The following is a 19,707-nucleotide window of genomic DNA, read 5'->3' as shown; positions in this document are numbered from 1 at the left end:
TTAATGACTAGTGCATGAGTGTACTCATTTTGTAGGGCTAAACACTTGTAAAAAGACAGAGGGAAACACTTACAGCGGACCTCCATATATGCTGTTTGATAATCCTCTCCGATGACGCTGTGTGCTGTGCAGAGGTACTGACCAGCATCTGTATACTTGACATACTTCAGAGTGAGGGAGGACACACGAGCGTGACTCCTCACCACTACGTTTCCATCCGGGCTCTAAATGGAAGTAAAAAGGGGCTTTGTTTAGTAAAAGAAACTAGTTAGATCAGTTCTTAAAAATAATATTATGCACATTTACATAAAGAATACAATTATGCCGAAACATGTGACCTTAAAAAAAAAGTATTTAAAGTCCACTTTTACAGAAAAGAACAGAAACTGAAAGAATGAAACAAGCACAGACTGTTCTGTAAAGCTGCAGAGACATAAGGGCCCAGTTGACAGTGCAGAGGAGCTTTTCAATAATTGATGTCAGAAGGCATTAGAAACCATCTAGTGCTTTTCACACACAGGGCTTACCAACTTGTGAAATATGCTGATGCATACTGGTAGACAGAGCATTACCTTACGTGTGGTGCTTGCACTTTTACACTAAAGACACTGGATTTAGTGTCAATCCACAACATTTTATTTCTTTAAGTTAATTACTTAAAAATAAAATGTTGTGGTGTTGTGGACTGTATTAGGTTGAGGAACTCTCTGAACCTATATCCAGCTCCAGTGTCAGTGAGGAAGAGGAAGCACACGCCAAGTCACAAAGCATCTGAAACCACTCAAATAACAACAGACAGCTGGCTAATGAGATGTGTAAATGCACTTCCCTCTCTAAACCTGGTTTCATTAACTTGATATGCGGTGTTACAGCATCCAAACATGAGTAGCTTCCCAACAGGGTCAACAACTTTGTGTTGTTGTGGTTGTTGTTGCCATGTGACACTTAACTGCCAGAGTGTAAAGTTTCAGACAGAATTTCCCCTTTCAACGATACATTTTCCTGTTATGTTATTACAATATTTCGAACAAACTCTGGACATTATTGTCTTGTGACAGATGTTTTTACTGAACATATCTATAATATCTAGCATAATTAAGCATTATTCACAAACTCTGTGGATTTGGGGCTTTAGCACAAAGCTCTTACACAGTAAGCTGCAGCATTTTTGTGAATTATTCCTTTAACAAGGTGCTGCAGGGCTGAATATTTGAGCCTCCCTTTTGGTTGCTTTTATGGCTTTGATCCAAGCTACAGGCAAAACAATAGCCGAATGCTTTTACACATATTGAATTAGGGCCCAGCCTGGGCAGCCATGTAAGAGAAACCCTTGTTAGTTTGTATTCAATTTCAATAGACAAAGCATGTCTGGGGCATTCATTATGCATAGCGGGTAGCAGGACCAGGGAGACACTTACATAACACGCTACCCTTGTATTGTGACCCCTGTGCAGGAAGCATTCTCACTCGACCCCTGTGGTTCTGTTTCTGACTCCTGCGTCTGTGCAACATGCCACACTATGCACAGCTATGTGCCATAGTAAGTGAGTTGACTCCAACATGAAAACCTTTTTTGTGTCCTTATTTTATGATAAAGTATGAGCAGTTTTTCCAGAGCACCAGCCTCTCGTTTCCTATATGAAACCCATCATGATTATTGTTATTTAGCAAAGAAAATGTATGCCTTCACGCAACTTAATATTGTGATTCATGCATTTTTTATAACAATATATTTTCAGTATAAACTCATAGTGCACCGGAGTTGCTGTCTACTGGAAACATCCGTGCTGAATTTTGTGCTCCTTGCGTAAAAAGGCATAAAACCATTTCGCATGTCTATGAGAAAAGGAAGACTTTCGCGTGTGCGCTCCTGTAATAAAACCAAACTGACAGCAGAGCTCTCCCACAGATTCTTCTGCTGTACCAACAGAAGAGACACAGAGGGAGCATCAGGGCATAAAATTGAGACTGCATTGAAGACATGTTAAACTCGTGTCTCACCAAATATTAAACAGCCCACAGTACAAAATCACCTTCCCTTCTGAGGCTTGTCAAATGAACACTAAGCTTCCTACGCCTATGCAACAAACATAGGCCCCCACCGCCCCCACTGTGCAATTTATAATGGGATGTCTTTGAGAGAGATGCGCACTTATCAATTCAGAGCACAGGTGAACTTTTAAAACAATATAATTATGTGAAGTGAGTGAAAATGTGAAGTAAGTAATTCAAAGTGATTGTCTTTTCCATTAATGTAAACCGTTCCATTTGTGACCTGAAACCACAAATATGCTGCTCAGATATGGGTGCCCACATTTAACTAAAATACTCCTCTTATATATATTAAAAAAGGGAGGCATAACTCTTTTTAAGTAATGCATGTGTTCAGCAGTGGAACTTGCTGAGATCATCAGTCTTTTAAAAAAAATTGGAAAACTCAAGCAACTAGGATACGCTGTTTGAGCTTTTTGGGGTTGCCTAATTTAAATATAATCAGCAGATCATTAATGTAAATGTTCAGAATGATTCATTTTGCTCAGATTTTCAAGGTTAAAGTGTTCCAATTCCCAAATTCAACAGCTTAGTATTGCAGATGCACAAAAATCCAAGTGCATCCATGTGTAAATCATAGTTATACACAAACTGAGCAATTACTGTCAGCATGTGCCTGATGAGAAAGGCTCTTCCTCCCCTCCTGTGGTGAGCTGGGTGAGATTTTTTATTCCACACTTTCTGCAGGTGCTATTAATGAATGTGTATCAGCTGACAATCGTAATGAAAAAATATCAACAGCTGTCACGACCGAATAATTAAGGCCGACTGTTAGAAACACCCCTTCTTAAACCTATTAGCAGAAGGAGTAAAAGGAAAAGACCAATTCTCTTGATGTCCAGTGCTTCCTGCAATGTAAAAATAAAACAGCGTGGCTATTTAGGGAACCGAATGGGCTAAGAATACACATTCATATCTTGTTAAATGGCACTGAAGTAAAAATAGAAATGGCAACCCTAATATCTGATCTTGCTCCTAAAACAGAGATGGGCTGATCAACAAGGCACTGCTTTGTGTGAGCGATCACTTCTCTTCAAGAGTCTGAATCCATTGTTTTTGTCACCATTTTTCTCATCTGTAAAACACATTCTATAGGGAAGTGCTGTATATTGGAGAAAAGCTTATGTGGGCAGCTCTTTCACTTACTGCCAATTTTCGCTTTCTTTCTGAAACAGTCACTTGTTCTCATACTCTGTTGCTGCACAAAGGCAGCTTTTATTTCCTCCTACATACATATTTAGCCATGTTCAAATTAAACTACTGTATACACTAATGTCAAAAGTATACTCTGAAGTTATAATTAAGATTTAGCAATGGACAGGATGTGTGGGTGGGGGGACAGAGAGATCTGAGGAACAAAATCTATTTCTGCAGAAGACAAGTTGATCACATGGTATAACTGTAACTGTCATGCGCGTAATAAAACGCTTTTGCTGATGTCAAGGCATGACAGGTAAAAGGTCAGGAGAAAGACAAGAAAAAAAGACTGAAATAGGCTGCGATTTGTTAAGAAATTTAAGGAACACGGCGAGCAAAGAAACACAGACTTGCACTGTCCTGTTTCGCTACTGCTTCTCAGAGCTTATGCTCTCCCCCAACCTTATTTGAACAAGAATGTTGATCTGCATCCATCCAGAATTGAACTAGATTCCCCTGACATGAAAGATGGATGGGTGTAAGAAAAAGTCATGCATTTAGAATACCTTGTGTTGCTCAGGCCGAGTCCATGATGCCTGTAGAAGACAGAGAGACGAAAAAACAAAAAGGCAGAGCAATTCTTAGAAAGCAATCCTCATCCTGTCAAAGCTGGGATGTTGCACACTGCATCCCAGTTAAATGACCAGTTTATTTTTTTTTATGCATCTAAAGTACCTGAGCTGAATGTCTGAATTTACTAAATTAAGAGTCTGCAGACATAACGAGATGTATGCTTTAGATGTTCTCTCAAGGGAAGCCTATTTCTTTTGAAAGGGAAATTTTGTGGGGATGTTTACAGTCTGTGCCTGCCTGTACGTGAAGTAAGTCTTTTGGCATCGTGATAGCACAAATGCTTTGTGATAATAAGGTTATTGGTTCATCAGGAAGAGGTGAGTCTGGTACGCTGTAACAACAGAGTAATGTCTCCTTGGGTAATACAGGAATTATCGCCTCACAATCCATTTCTGAAGGCCGAAGCAATAATGTGAGCCCAGAAGAATGGAATTTACTCTTTATCTATGAATATAAAAAAGCCCTCCCAACATCGAGAAGCAAGTTAGTACCCTAGTCAATCAAGCCCTCTAACAACACTTGCTTGATATCTCAATAAGCAATGAAGGAGGTTCAAATAGGCAATTTGCTACAGCTCGTCCTCCACACCATGTGAGACCTGGAAATAAATCTCAGCCTACAGGTGGCCTTTTTAAGTCATTTTGAAAGTCCAATGTTCTGCTCATTGTTACTTCCACTATGAAGTTCTGTCTTTTCCTCCTTTGTCACTGATATGCTTTGATTGTACTCAAAAATAGCCTTAAAACAGCCAGGAAATGTGATTTGCATGATGAATAGCTATAAAAAATATAACGGCTTTCTCCTTGTTAGATGTGGACTTTTAAAATATTCAGTTTTTTTTGTGTTATAAGAATGGATCCACTGAAGCTGTACTAACTGACCAAAACAATACTACATTTAAATATTCAGAATACTGTTTTTTAGCTATTCCGGCATTATAGCAAATATATGCACATACATTTTAGAAAATGACCACGTTAGAGTCTAATACAGGAAGAAAAAAATCACCTTTATCTAGACAAACAAGTGATTATCATCGACATGTTGGTCAGTAACGCATATATACTGACCAATAAAGAATTAATTTTACACCAAAGCACATAAAACGTCACACCTAAGTAACATGGCTGACATCATGCCACATTAAATCACAAGAGACTGCAAAGCCCGACTTTACAAAACAGAAAGCTTTTTTGGACAGCATGCTGTGTGGATTTTATGATGCTGAGGAAAATGTTAAGCATGACAATGAGATGTGATGGCCTACGCAGTGAAACCATTTTGAAGCTTAACAAGGAAAATGAGAAACAGCCATTTCATCAGGCGCAAATGCAAGAAAAGTCAAGTAAATGAAAGCAAATGGTGGTATCGCTGTAGGGCAAACAAAGTGACTCAAACCATCAATGTTCACATCTAAAAATCACCCCTATATTGTCCCCTCGCAATCACTGCAAAAGGACATATGGTGTGGTTGAATTCATCTTGTTTTATAATGGTTAAGTAGTTATATCACTGATGAATGTTAATCCTCCTCAGCGGTGAAAAATAAAGCCAATACCGAAGGTAGAAAGAGGAGGCAATAAAATTCTTATTAGAAGAGTCATGTCCGAAGCTTACCGCATGAATATAAATTCAGCCCTTTCTTAAGAGCAGTTTAACTCCCCTACTGGCACAATAAAATACACTGTGCACCCTACATCATTACAAGCAGCAGTTGGCTGCAAATCAGTACTGAGAAAGAGCAGTAGCCCAATTAAAACATAACCTAACAGTGTGGAACACAACCACCTCATTCACATCCTCGTCTGCGGCGCTGCCTCTGCAGTAAGTGAGCTGACAAGTATTGCTGTCATATCTGTGACAGGTGTTTGTTTAAGACAAAAGGACAATGAACAGCGGCGGATGCATGCGTGCAAAACAGAAGACGCCGTAACAGAATCACTTCTCCGAGCAAACGCGAAGAACAATATGGTGATGGCTCCCTTGGGACTTATCATTTTTCCAGCCTATTGTTCCTCCCTCATAGAGAATTAGCCCCGCTCTTTGTTCTGACATGAATTGGATGTCAGTTCAAAGAGGATAAAAAAGCAGACACACTAACACAAACACATAAATATAAAGAACCGCTTCATTTACTGAGTGAACCTCGGATGAAAAGTCATGATTATGCATATTCTCAGTTTAGTTTCCTTCCTTGTCATTAAATGCTGAGCCTCAGAACCTTTGCAGTGCATCACAGAAAACGGACAAGCATTTTAGTTAGTGAAGACATTCTAGCATCACATCACTACTGAGCCAGCCAGCATGCTGTAAATGAGTAGCCTTTTGTGTTTGGAGAAAACAGTGCTCTCTTTGCATTAGCATGCAACACTTGAAGTATGCCTGTTTCAGATGCTCTGCCTGCACTGCTGCCACAAAACATTAAATAACAAAGCATCTCATTGTTTTGGTTTTTCATTTAACACCTTTTTTTTTTAGCTTTTAATGTTGTAAACCTCTATTTGAGACTATAAATTTTAGACAGGGAAGGTCTTTTAATACAGATTTATCTCCTTACAAAAAAGAGACACACTTCAAACACTATAAAATGCTGATACCCAATCAACTACAAACGTGAATGTGCTTTTAGGTTTTATAATTACTCATATTTCCCTGCAACTTCCTTCTGTGTAGTCCAGGATATTTTCCAATAAATTCTGCTTGAAAGTCTGCATGGAGCACAACATTTAATATGTATTCAAATAAGCAGAATATTCATTATGTAGATAATGTACAAAGCATGGATAAATAGTCCATTTACATTTTCAGTTATTAAACCGACACACTTATCTACAGCGACTTGAGCGAATGCATTCAAAGGGCTGAAGGAAACAAATACAAAATGTAAAATTGATGAAAGTTTTCAAATAAATATATAAACACTTAACTTTAATAGCTGTATAAACAAAAACAAAACTATCCCCTGATGAGCTCCAATTTGAATTTGAAGCACAACTAAGCGGGAATACACCCACAAGACCTTTTGAACATACTCCTTTTATTCTGTCTTTTTCATGTACAATACTACAGTTCTCTATTGTGCGATACAGTAATCTTCCTCAATCCTCACATTGTGTTCCCCCTTACTCGCGCGCGGTTAACGAACAATGCTTTTGTGTGCCAACACTTTAGACTTTTGAGTAGGGAGTTGTTCAGAATGAATTAGTCTCTCTTTACGTTAACCTTTAAAACCCAAGACCACAGTAGACTGGGAACAAATTCAAACAAAGCCAGACAAAGATTGTGAGAACACAATGAATAGCTGATCTAGCTCAGAATGCTTCAGCCTTCACATAGACCACCTTGGTTTTCGTAAGGCATGCAGGTCATGTAATACACACATCCTTTTAATAAACAGTGATCCAGATGTGGCAGTTAGCAGGCAAAAATGTCACACGAATAAACATGGATATGTTTTTTCATGTTTTCAGAAATGTCGGCTTTGCAAAGATTCTCTAACAATCTGTTACCTCAGGGTAAGACACTGTTTTGGAAGGTGGCATTCAACATAAACACAAGCCTCATCTGTTTAATCTGCATCTTTAATAACCCTGTAAGACATGCTTTTTAAGGGTTTTCAGTGTACTCAAACTTTAAAGAAAACAATAAACATGTAGAAATGTCTTCCCATAATTGGTTTCTGAGGCTGTTTTTATTTCTTCAAAATAAGTATCTTTTTTTATTACAATCAATCTGAGCATTGAACTATGAACAGTTATAGCTCCGCTCAGATGAAAAGTAGTAAACTGAAGCACTATCTAAAGCTGATTACTTAATTGTTTAGCTGTGTTGTGTATTGTCATTGTCATACTGTGAAGCAAAGGTGATCAGAAGCCTTTATTTGTATAAACTAAACTGCATTCGTTTTGCATAAAAATCTGATATGAGTAATGATTTCAAAAAAGAAAGAAAAAAAGAAATGAAAGCAGCTGATAAACTAGGGAGCCGAGGAGCTGAAAACACATTAGAATAAACTGCTAATTAATTCTGTCCTTTCATCACCACCACAAATCTACATCTGTACCGGTTTTCTGACAAATACTAAAATCTCACATTATTAACAGAAAAATGCTTCCCTTTACATCCTTTTTCAATTCACCATGTTCACCCCAAATGAATGTCGTGTCATTTGTCACACTCAACCTAGATGAAATGCAGCTGTTGTGATGATTACAGATAGCGTGGCGGATGGACGTCGGATGAACAAATAAAACAAGACAATTAAACAATTAGCAGCCGTTTCCCATTCATTGAAAGCCCACCATAGAAATGATTTCCCCTGCTCAGAATCACAACTACGAGGGAAAATCTAACCAGTATGCATCTACGTGATTCGGTAAGGCTGCTAATCATTTCTTTGAAGACTGCTGTGAACAGACACCACATATAAAAGCATACCATAGGCGGCACCCCAAAACACACTGCCACCATTGCGCAGCTGGCCATCACGACATGTGTCATGTCAACAACTACACAGTACAAAATTTGTGGGTAATGCCTATTATAGCCCATTGTTTCCTATGTGTGTTGTTTATTTATTCTGCCCTGCACCTGTAGAGTCAATCTACACTGCTACAGTATAGCATGACTGTGGTCAAACTGTGGGATATAAGCCTCAAGACCACAATACAAGCTGTCCTGTCATTGACAAAAGTGGAAGCCGATGTAAAGCGGGGTGGAAATTTATTCTACAAAACAAAATTTTGCTCAACACTAAGTAATAGGACAGAAGTAAGAATCGTAACTAGATGGTGCATTCATGTACGCCAATCTGTGTAGGTACAAAAAAAGGGGGTGGGGGACCGTCGTGATGTGCGTCATATGGTGGCAGTGTGTTTAGCACTTGTGAGTGAGGCTCCACTCAAAATATATTTTTAAATATCAAACAATCTGGTGGTTTGACAGGTGGCTGTAAAATCTTCTACTTTCACAGTGAACAGCTGCTGCAGTCTGCTCAGTTGCAAGGGACTCTAAAAGTGACCCGTTTTTACTGTTGAAAACATGCCCATTAAATCTCTTCCTGCAGTTCTATGATTATTATGTTTCAGTCATATTTTACCTTTGCTGCAGGGTGCAAATGTTTGATACCCAAAAGATAGACTTTAGGTGGAGCACTTTTACCCTCAAACTTTGAAGTGACACTGACATAAGTGTTAGACAATCTACAATCTGATGGAGATGACAGACAGACTGAACCGGGCTTGAATCCAAGCGACCTCATGCTGTGATTGAAAGTGTGAAATGATCAGGAAAAAGCGACACAGAAATGGCATTTTCCCTTTTATTATCTTATTAACCAAATTTTCAACTGATCTCGTGAGATAAGCTCTGCGCACTTGCTATCCCGAGAACAGTTGAGGTTTCCAGGCAATATTTGGAAAGGATGCGGCAGTCAAATCAATTTCATGAACTCTGATGAGATCATTCCTTGGGGTTTTTCAAGAGGCAGCTGGGAAATTTTCAATAAAAAGGGATAATTTGATTTCAGTGGGAGTTTTTGTCATATCTGGAGGCAAATTTTACAACACTACTCCACTACATTTCTGTGCCACGCGGATTTTTCCTACCTGATAGATCCTGTTTAGATGTGCCTGTAGGAAAAAAATGTAGCGCATGTAATGGACTGGCTCAAGAATTTCTCTATGAGCTAGAAGCATTAGGCTCAAGCATTTTCCTCCTCATTACCTCCCAACTGTAGCAACACACCAAGGCCTTGGAGAGTCAGGCCAGGTGGGACATAGATGTATGAGAATACAAATCAAGTATTCACTGCTTTTGATGGTTTGCACATGGAGTAATGCAGAAGACCCAAGAGAACAAACTGGAGTATCAGGATGTAATGGAGGGTAAGAAGCTGGCTCTTGACCAGTGCAGAGCCAAAACAAATTTAAAAGATGGCAGCAGAGTATAGACAAATAACAATTTCATATAAATCAAAAAACTTTTCAATCACTGGCATGAGAAGAATAATGGAAATAGTGATTGAAAGTGCTAAACAAACACTTGAACGTTCAAGTGCTCGTTCAAGCAAATACAATAGAAAGCGGGCAAAGTTTAATTATCGTCTTAATTAACATGCGTTTCTGGGAATGTTATAATTAGGTTTCTGTTGCTGATTTTCGTGACATTTGAGAAATCTCAAGTCAAATCTGAATGTACTCCATATTACTGACTGACTATAATTGAGCTAATTACAGGAGATCCACTGGGCCATCTCAAAGGAATTGCTAATTTAGGGTAAATAATTAGCAGCGCATAAACCTTGTTGGGGGCATTCTGCAATGAAACTGCAAGCTGAGTCCCCCACCTGCAAGTAATCAATATACCACTTCAGTTTAGGTTAAAGATATTCAATTCCTCTCCTCGAGACACCGGTGTCCTGCAGGTTTGTGTTGCTCCCTTGTGGGTACGACCTAAATGTGTCCCAATTTCACATCACCCACAATAAGGTATAGTAAAAAAACAATGTACTTTTTCCATTTTGTACACAGAGGAACAGATGCATTAAAAGATAAAGATAAAATTGCAAACTGTAAAGGAAATAGGTGTCTTTGGGCATTATCATTTTTCTTATTAGTTTTATTCATCGCTAATTTTTTGTTATGTCATTTTCTCTTAATAACATAGAAAAAACTTAAAAACATAGGGGTTAGAATATATTTATAGTATGCAACTGGGACACAGACTATATCAGACTACTTTGCACCAGGTGCAGTTCATTAACTCCAGAAGGAAAAATGCATACAGGCACTCAAGGACCAGGATTGAGTGCCTAGGATACATAAGTATCTTGCTACTACTGTTCACTCGCCTCCCTGTTATCATTTTACCTGCTCTCCTTCTGTGAAGACATGACCTCCGTAGCTCCAGGTAATGGTGGGAGTTGGGTCCCCCGACGCCTCGCAAGTCAGGGTTACCTGTTCTTCCATCTCGGTAGCAGTCTGGTTTATGATGTATGTGATGTTAGGTTTGACTGTAAAACAAAAACCCAACGTCATCACACCTGCTCCATATAACAAGGCAGCCAGGTGTTACAGCCGCACGAGTATTATAAGCACAAGAGAAACTCTAGATTTGAAATGAGTTCAAAGAGGGGATGAGGATCAGTAGTTGACAGGTAAGGGGGATTTTTATGGCAGTAAACCTGTATTTAAGCTTTCCCAGTCCCAGCAGCAGTTACGCTGTGATAACCATGTGTGCTTCCAAACGTAATTTGTGTAATAACTTATTTAGCCTATCTCAAAGGCGCCGGCTTTCATTTTTGTTTACATTGGAGACAACTGTCAAGTTACACTACACTCGAGTTAACCTGAAAGCGCGGCGGGGTGCTGCAACGGTGACATGAGCCGAGCAAACGGAAGTGCTGTTTACGAATCAGTTGAGCATTACTTCGTGCTCCCATCTTTTCTATTCCGCTCCAAAAAGGATGAATGCATGGATTATGCAATATGCTGAAAAAGCGCAGCCCCAGACAGGATCGTAAATATAATTTGTAAGCTGCCGCCTAAGAAAACAACTGCGACTTGGTTTTAACTCCTATGATCTCAACTGATAATTACAGCCACGACTGTCAAAAGGCAGTCAGCACGATTCAGATCATAGCTTTTTAAATAGACTGCATGAGCTATTTAAAGCCTGATCCATTCCAATACTTTATCATAAAAACATTAGGTACATAGGTTTTACATTCAGAAATGTTAAGGAGCTATTTGCTATTTGCTTGGCTAATATCATTCTATGTATTCCAATTTCCAAAGGCTCATAAAACTGATTTTCTAAGATTCTTAGTTTAAGGTTTTATGTCACATAAAAGCATACCCCTAAGTTAGACTGGTTTTGGTAATTTAGTATAGGTACACTTCAGTTTTATATTTAAACAGCTGATATAAAAAGGAGCCCAAGAAGGGTGTTGTTTTCGGGTGAATTTGATGGAGAACATGGGTGAAAGGACAGGCTTGGGGCTCTGGTGGAATCAGTGCATAAGTAGCCATGACCAGTATCTGCCTGAAGACTAATGTTGAGAGTAGTTAGTAAATTGGATTGGGTAGCTTGCCCTCTATTGCTTGTATTTCACCCTTGCACCTGTTCCGGCACACGTATTAGTGTTCATCTGTGGATTTACAGCTTTACAAATAACATGTCTAGCATTTTAAAAGGACGGCTGATGGCAGGTGGATGAAAGAGAGACAGAGGCCAGCTTTTATAGGCTGTAAGACCCAGATTAGTTGTATTAGCTGATGACCCAGCCCCCAACCTCCCAAGGCTAGGGCAGTGGTTGAAGAGTTAAAATAATTAATTTATATGCAATTGCTTTTTCTTGACCTAGATGGAAAATGTCACAAGGTTGAGAAAAGATACGATAGAGAATTTAGGATGAAACTACACTATCTCTAAGAAATAAACCAAAAAATGTCAGGTCAAAGTCAGCCTCATTGTCAAAAACCATATGTACAGATCATACACAGGAATTTGAAACTTCCTCTTAATGTTACACTAAAACAACATAAAAGATAAAAAGATGTATTGTTGCATCAATAACCTGCTTTCAGCCTGTATTTTCTTCCCTTATTGAAGAGATGGGCCACTTTTAATTTTTACCTTTATTATCATTGCTGCATACTTTAAATAAAATTGACGAATGAGAATCCTAAGAGCTGGGAATACAGCAATTCCCAAAAGGAGGTTGTAAATTTACCCGTGCACACGTTTTTTTAAAGAACTGAAAGAAATCTTTATACATGTTAGCAAGAAATGAATGAGATGGAAATCACAGTGTGATGATTTGTGCCATTTGTCAAGCAGGTTGTTTTTTGTGAACACTCAGTGTTTCAGCATGATCTCATTTCTTTTCACTAAGGATGGTCTACTGTATCTTCAGCTAAGCACTGAAGCATCTGTCCTTAGTATATAGAGAACCTGACTAGTCCTCCTTGTGGCTAACACAATACTTCCAGGGATCTACTCCAGAAGGGTTTGGAAAAAACTGAGCCTGTTAACCAAGAGATGAGGGAAACGCTGGGTTTTCTGTTCTAGAAAAAAAAAATCGACTGTGACCCAGTAACGGACACCATGAATCTAACCTGCTCACTGACAAGTTTTCTTCCACAAACTTTGAGATTCTCTCTAATTTCTCCCTCCCACTAAATCTGAACCAGCTGACTGACACTTAATCTCATTTCCTCATTCTTAAAGTCACTTTTAAAGAGCATACTAGAACAGACTACAGGTCTGCAGTCTGTTCTTAGTATTTTGGGCATTTATCTTTTTACAAATATTTAAATCCCAGTTCATCAGTTCATTATTTTCTGTGTGTAAAATGACCAGATTTATAATCAGTGATTTATTATCAGCTTAGAGTAAAATCTATGGTTACATCTTTCAAACTCTGTGACTCTGTGGACATTAAGGCAGCTGTCAGGTTGTCAGTCAATTCCCCTGCACTAAAACATTTACTGTATGTTACTGGAGCAATCATGCTTTAAATAAACCGTATTTGTATAAAGCTTTAGACACATAATATACGGATCATTCATCAATCATTTGTCATAGTGTAATCTATCTCACAGATGAAAAGATGTCTGTCATAGAGATGATGTGAATGTTTGAGTGAAAATGAGCCTGAAATGACTTTAACACTGAACTAAATGCAGTTTAAAGGAACATTTTAAAGGCTACTGACATACTGATTGTATTCTGATTACAATTCACGCTGAAATATGTTGACATGTGGAAATGCAGTCATTAAATCCTGTCAAGAAATATACTGAAGGGTACAAAGTCTGAACATAACTGACAAATTTATCACCAGAAGCACACTTGGTGTGTCTAACTAATATCCGATCCGCAAGTAAACAAATTCTTATCTGTTTGATTCATATGTTTGTCGTCAATTTCTGCCACCTGCTTTTGTCCCCGTCAGGTTACGGCTGAATAATTAGATTTACTAGATAATTAATTTCTGATGTAAATACTGGGTTGGATTCCAGCTTCATCTAATAAAAATTCTAGTTATTTAAGTTCAAGCTAATTAAAATGACTTTTTTCTGTCTCCCACCTGTTTTTTTGTTTTTGTTTTTTTAAGATGAATGGCATGGTCTACATTGAAACACATTCATAATTCTTGGTCCAGTAGATTAAAATGGAGGCTCTGCTCTTTGTTTACCCATTGTAAATGGTAAATCTTGGTATTGGAGCATCACTGACGATGGCTTTCTAAAATATACTCATAACTGATCCAGACACATTACTAAATACATTGTTTTGATGGATCATCCAGGTGAGGAAGACTGTTTACCTGGACGTTCTCCCACTGAAAACGCTAATCAACTTTTTGGGGTTACTACATACAACTTCCTCCAAGAAAGATCCTGTGCCACCACAGAAAACACAGGATTGTAGCTTTTGCTAAACGGAAGTAAAGAAACCGGAGCTTTGTGGAAATATTTCACAAAATAATGTCTTAAATGATGGCAACATACAACAGTCATTTACTAACTCTAAAGAATCGAGCTATTGCCACTTCTCTTGATTTGAAAAATAAACTCCCTCGGCTAGTTCACTGATAAAGTACCAAAAGACTGGCACTGATACTATAATTGGGCTTTAAATTATGGTCACTTTGAAGTGACAAGAAAACCTAGTGGGCAAAAACAAAGGGGGAAAAAAGGAGTTTAAAGATTTCAGCTGAGCTCATCCCACTTGGCTTGCTCTCTAAATCCTTAGGCTCCATCCCAACATGAAACAATCACAACCCACACCGACACACCGTATTTTGAATGCCTAAGAAAACAGACACAAAACCGTACTATTGTTCTTCTCCCACCTACATACACATATACCTCATTCCCACACACTTGGAGCATTTTATAATTCCACTTTCGTTCATGTAAATATACAAAACAATCTGTCTTACCAAACACTTTCAGACTGAGTTCCTTTTCAGTTTCTCCAGCCTTGTTCTTGGCAATGCAGGTGTACTCTCCTTCATCCAGTTTGGTAACATCCATTATCGTCATTTCTGAGCCATCTTCATTAAAGCTGTACTTCTCTCCTGCCTCGAGGTTCACTTCGTTCCTGTAGAAAAGGCGAGTGTTAAACCCTGTATCCATTTATCCACACAAATTTGAGCACTCTTCTTCAGCTGCAAAATTTTCAGAGATTTACTTTTACCAGAATTTCAAATTTCATCATCCGTCCATCTAAAAAAAATCTAGTTATGTACATCTATAGACAGACCAATAGTAGTTTCATGATCACCAAATTACAAAGTGAAATTACAATGTTAAAAAACCATAATATTCTTTGGCATTCTTTGGCACTCCTTTTGACATTTGTTGTTTACATTCAATTCTACAAAAACATCTCATTTATTTTTATTCCGAGTATAAATTATTAAAAAAAGGCCAACTTTTGGCTCTTGAATTGTCTGCTCTTTGTGACCCTGGATCTAAGTTTTGTGCCGTGTTAACAGATGAACAAGAACAGTTTAACAAAGCAGAAGCCTATCAATGGCTCCATTCAGAGCCACTGATAGGCACAGAATAATGTGGCTATTGTTGTCATGCTAGTCTTCATGTTTCACTGTTTACATGCTCCTTTGATATCCTGTGATTAAGTATCCTACTGCAATGAATAAATCAGTTAGTAGAGTATCCCAAATAACCTAGAGTGCCCTGCATGCACATAATAGTTACTTTGACCTGTAGGCTGGACTGAGGTAGTGCACAGAGCCAGTAGCATTCCTGTTACATTACTGTATAGATATTTTCATGGACACTGGGTTTGACTATTCAGATAACTGCATGCTAAAGTCTTTATATAGACAAGTACTGGATGGGAAACTCAATCCAATAAAGCATTATCATATAGCTTTTCTCTGAAAGCAAGGCACCCAGCAGCCTATATTTAGTGGGCTATTCGAACTACAGGTTAGTGATAGGGGAAGGGTTGAAAAGTGTGCACTTGCCACTTCTAACGCATTATACAAATTATACTGGAAATTAGTCATTTTTGTTCAAAAAGACCAATGGAAAAAAATGTCAAAAAGAAAAAAAATATGTTCACTTATTTTCAAGATGATACAAGCTGATATTTGGTCAGTACACATACAAACTATGCAGCTCATTATTTTTGATTAGCCCTGCCTCATTAGTCTGTTGCTGCCAGCTTTTGTCTCTCCTGACGCCACGTGCAAGTCATTTGTGGTGTTTACAACAATTGCCTTTACAGAGCCGACACCCGCGATTTTAACGAAACGGTTCTATGAATTGAAATGTTGGTCTGGCAGTTGGTTATTCCCGAATTCACTGCAGTTCAGACAGAAATATGTATTTGATTGCTGTTAAAAATGTACTTTTGTTCAGAATGAAATGCGTCAATAATTATTAAAAGAATTACCATAGAAGTTTTTTTTACGTATGTAACCCCCCAGAATTAACCGTAATAACTTGCTACATGTAAAACTGATGACACTTCCATAATTATCAACTTTGCTTTTTGTTTAATGTTTATTAGCTGATGTTAGCACAGCATCCAAGGGTGCCGATGTGGACATTTGTCAGCATTTAGCTCAAAAATCTGATGTAGCTGCTTATGCTATTAGGTAAGTTCGGCAGTTATATAAAATTAAACTTGATTAACTGATTTGTTTAAACTTTAACAGGGTTTAAATTAACTAACTAACTAACTTAAGAAAATAAGTGATCTTTACAAGTCATCCTACACTTGCCTGCCACTTTGTTAGGTACATCTGTTCAACTGTTCATTAGTACAACTATCCAAATAGTCAATCACTTGGCTCCAGCGCACTACATTTAAGCATACAGACTTCAACAAGATGACCTGCTGCAGCTTAAACTGAACTCAGAATGGTGAAGAAAGGTGATTTAAGTGACTCCAAATGTGGCATAGTTGTTGGTATTAACCAGGCTGGTGTGACTATTTCAGAAACTGCTGATCTGGGATTTTCCCCCACAACCAACTCTAGGGTTTACAAACAATGCTCCGAAAAAAAGGAAATATCCAGTGAGTGGGAGTTTGTTGGGTGAAAGTGCCTTGTTGACGCCAGAGAAGAATGGTCGGACTGCTTCAAGCTGACAGAAAAGTAAGAGTAATCCAATTAAAAAGACACAGGCAATAAATGCAGCAAGTGATGAGCCACAGCAGCAGAAGGCCGCACCGGGTGTCATTCCAGCCTGCTAAGAACAGGAAACTAGAATAGAAGATTGCCAAAATGTCGATTGGTCTGATGAGCCTTATTTATTGCTTCAGCATTAAGATGGTAGAGCCACAAATTGATGTAAACAACACAAAACGTGAATCCTTCCTGAAATGTTTAGGCTGATGGTGATGATCTAATAGATGTGGGTAATATTTACTTGGCTGCTTAGTACCAGATGAGTATTGTTTAAAAACCTCAAACTACCTGAATAGCTGACAATGTCCATCCCTTTATGACCACAGTGTACCCAACCTCTAATGTCTGCTTCCTACAGAATAACACCATGTCACAAAGCTCAAATTGTTGTTTTTGGGTTTTTTGAAAATGACAATGAGTTCATTGTGCCAAAATGTCCTCTAGAATTTAATTCAACAGAACACGTTCAGGATGTGATGGAATGAGAGATTCACATCATAAATGTACAGCTGACACAATTTGCAGCAACTGTGTGACCCCATCATGTCAGTATGGACCAAAACTGAGCTCTGAAGGCAAAAAGTGATCTACGAGTATAAATCACATCAATGTACAAAGATGCAAATGCCAAAAAACAACAATAATAATAACAAAAAGGTATTTACTGTACTTAGAGGATATGCAACCGAAGATATTTTATTATTAGGTTTACCTTGTCCAGGTCACCATGGGTTCAGGATAACCATCAACAGCACAAGTCAGGATGGCCGGCTGCAAAACGTCTGCTGTAGCATTTACCTCTGACTGCCATATCCTGATTGTCGGGAGCACTAAGGTACAAAGGGAAAAATAAAATAGGCAGACACATATGCAGAATATAGTATAGCTCTAGATATAAAGACAGCAAGTGAGAGGAAAACCAGAAACAGAAGCAGTGACAAATTCAAAATACTTATTTTAGACACACTCATTTGCTAGGCTCAGAAGTTACAGGAAACAGACTTCATTAGCATGAAACATCTTTGATACACGGTTGCTCTGGGCAACTGTTTCCACATTGATGTTGAGCCTGGTCGCCTCTAAGGATCTACAGCTTATTTAAGCATCACGGGACACCTGCCACACACAAAATATTCAGACAAGAACAAAAAGGAAGAGGAAAAAGCGTGAGGGGAAGAGAGGGTCGCTAACCATTCACAACGACCTTGATGACACGCAGATCAATCTCGCCGCGCGCCATCAGGCGACCCTCGCAGGTATACAAGCCCTCATCCGTCTTCTTTATACCACGGATTTGAAGGTGATTGTTGTTCAGTACTTTAAACCGAACTGGAAGGAAGCAAAAGATAATACATCTTCAGGTGTGCATATTTGGCAAGTTAATAACAGCAGTAAATGCTACATGATAAACAGCTGTTAGCAAAGAAGTGAGTAAGGCATCAAAAAAGAAAACTCCTATCTGAATCAACCAAGCTATAAAGACTTTGTTTAACTTAAACATTTTAACAATAACATCTTAGTCACTGAAATGTTTGGTGACAAAAACTGGAATGTCATTTTATTGCTCATTTGATATTACCTTAACTATCAAATTTGAGGCCATAAATCCAACAATCATTTTACGAGCTCCAGAAAAACAGAAGAGAATCTAAGCAAAGCCCACATGAACTCCTTCAGTCTGGGATAAAATGTGAACCAAATAAATGTAGTCACATAATGATCAAAAATACTACTGCAACCCACACATAAGCGCATGTTATTATTTTTCAGTGAGCAATAACACTGCTGTACACATTATTATACTGCTCAGTGTCAAGGGTGAATAACAGAGAGTCAATTGTATTTTCAAATTCAAAATCAAATTAATTTTCCCTTTCAAAGCACAGGGTAAATCTCGGAGAAGAATGGCAACAAAAGCAGCGGATGAGTCATTTTATGACTCAAACACCAGGATCTGTGTATGCATATATATGTATATTATTAAATATTTCGTTGGCTGTGTGTTTTTGTTTATGTAGTGCATTTTTACTACAGTTTCCATTTTGCCTTATAATCTGTTTTTGTTTTATTTTGGCTGTTAACATAAGTGCAACACTACAATATCACTGAGTTACATCTTGATAATGTTGCGGTCATCTCACATTTTGATTCACCAAACTGCAGCCATCAACATAATCTCGTGGCTAACAAACAAAATAAACAATAAAAAAAGCAAGCTATAACATCCTGAGAAGTAATGGTCAGTATGGCTGAAATCATCTTATTCCCTCCTCATTAATTCTGAAATGTGTTCACCTAGTTGTTCTGTGTTATAATCAACTGAAAACAAACTGAAATATAAATTCTGCATTGCTCATAAACTTACCATCTTTTTCCATCTGTATTTTCGCTCCTTTATATTTCCAGAGGACAGTGGGTGGAGGTGAACTAACAACATCACAAACAATGTTGGCATTGTCTCCTTCAGTAAACTCTTGGGGTGACGGTGCGTTTTGAAAGGTGATTTTTTCTGGAATAAAAAAAAAAAAAACAAGCACATTTTTCACTCAGTGACATAACGAGGTTCATTAAAGCTCTTTCACTCTCTATGATTGCCCTGCTATGGCACTATGTTTTAGTGAAACACTATCTTTAAAAGTAGTGCTGTCTATGTTAATAAATCACAACTGAAAATGATCAAACTGAAGGAATGCTTAACATTTTTTTTTTAC

At 38.1% G+C, this 19,707-nt stretch overlaps 1 protein-coding gene across 5 annotated transcripts in view; it reads right to left on the bottom strand.

Moving 5' to 3' along the window:
- The window catches only part of ncam1b (neural cell adhesion molecule 1b), a 74,077-nt gene that overhangs the window by 18,750 nt on the left and 35,620 nt on the right, over positions 1 to 19,707 (bottom strand). For 2 of the 5 annotated variants that reach the window (XM_087851054.1, XM_087851058.1), the window contains exons 4-11: positions 19,362 to 19,505; positions 18,188 to 18,325; positions 17,709 to 17,826; positions 14,774 to 14,934; positions 10,692 to 10,834; positions 9,429 to 9,452; positions 3,756 to 3,785; positions 74 to 224 (exon numbers count right to left, since the gene is read on the bottom strand). In XM_087851054.1, the coding sequence (XP_087707180.1) occupies positions 74 to 224; positions 3,756 to 3,785; positions 9,429 to 9,452; positions 10,692 to 10,834; positions 14,774 to 14,934; positions 17,709 to 17,826; positions 18,188 to 18,325; positions 19,362 to 19,505 (909 nt within the window). The remainder of the gene's footprint in view (positions 1 to 73; positions 225 to 3,755; positions 3,786 to 9,428; positions 9,453 to 10,691; positions 10,835 to 14,773; positions 14,935 to 17,708; positions 17,827 to 18,187; positions 18,326 to 19,361; positions 19,506 to 19,707) is intronic. The other 3 variants (XM_087851056.1, XM_087851055.1, XM_087851057.1) reach the window with 3 other exon arrangements.

This window comes from Neolamprologus brichardi, chromosome 14 (genome assembly GCF_056152115.1).
Source record: "Neolamprologus brichardi isolate AB-2024 chromosome 14, ASM5615211v1, whole genome shotgun sequence".
Lineage (NCBI taxonomy): Eukaryota > Metazoa > Chordata > Actinopteri > Cichliformes > Cichlidae > Neolamprologus > Neolamprologus brichardi.
The sequence above is the reverse complement of the archived record's forward strand: the minus strand, read 5'-3'. Positions and strand labels throughout refer to the sequence as shown.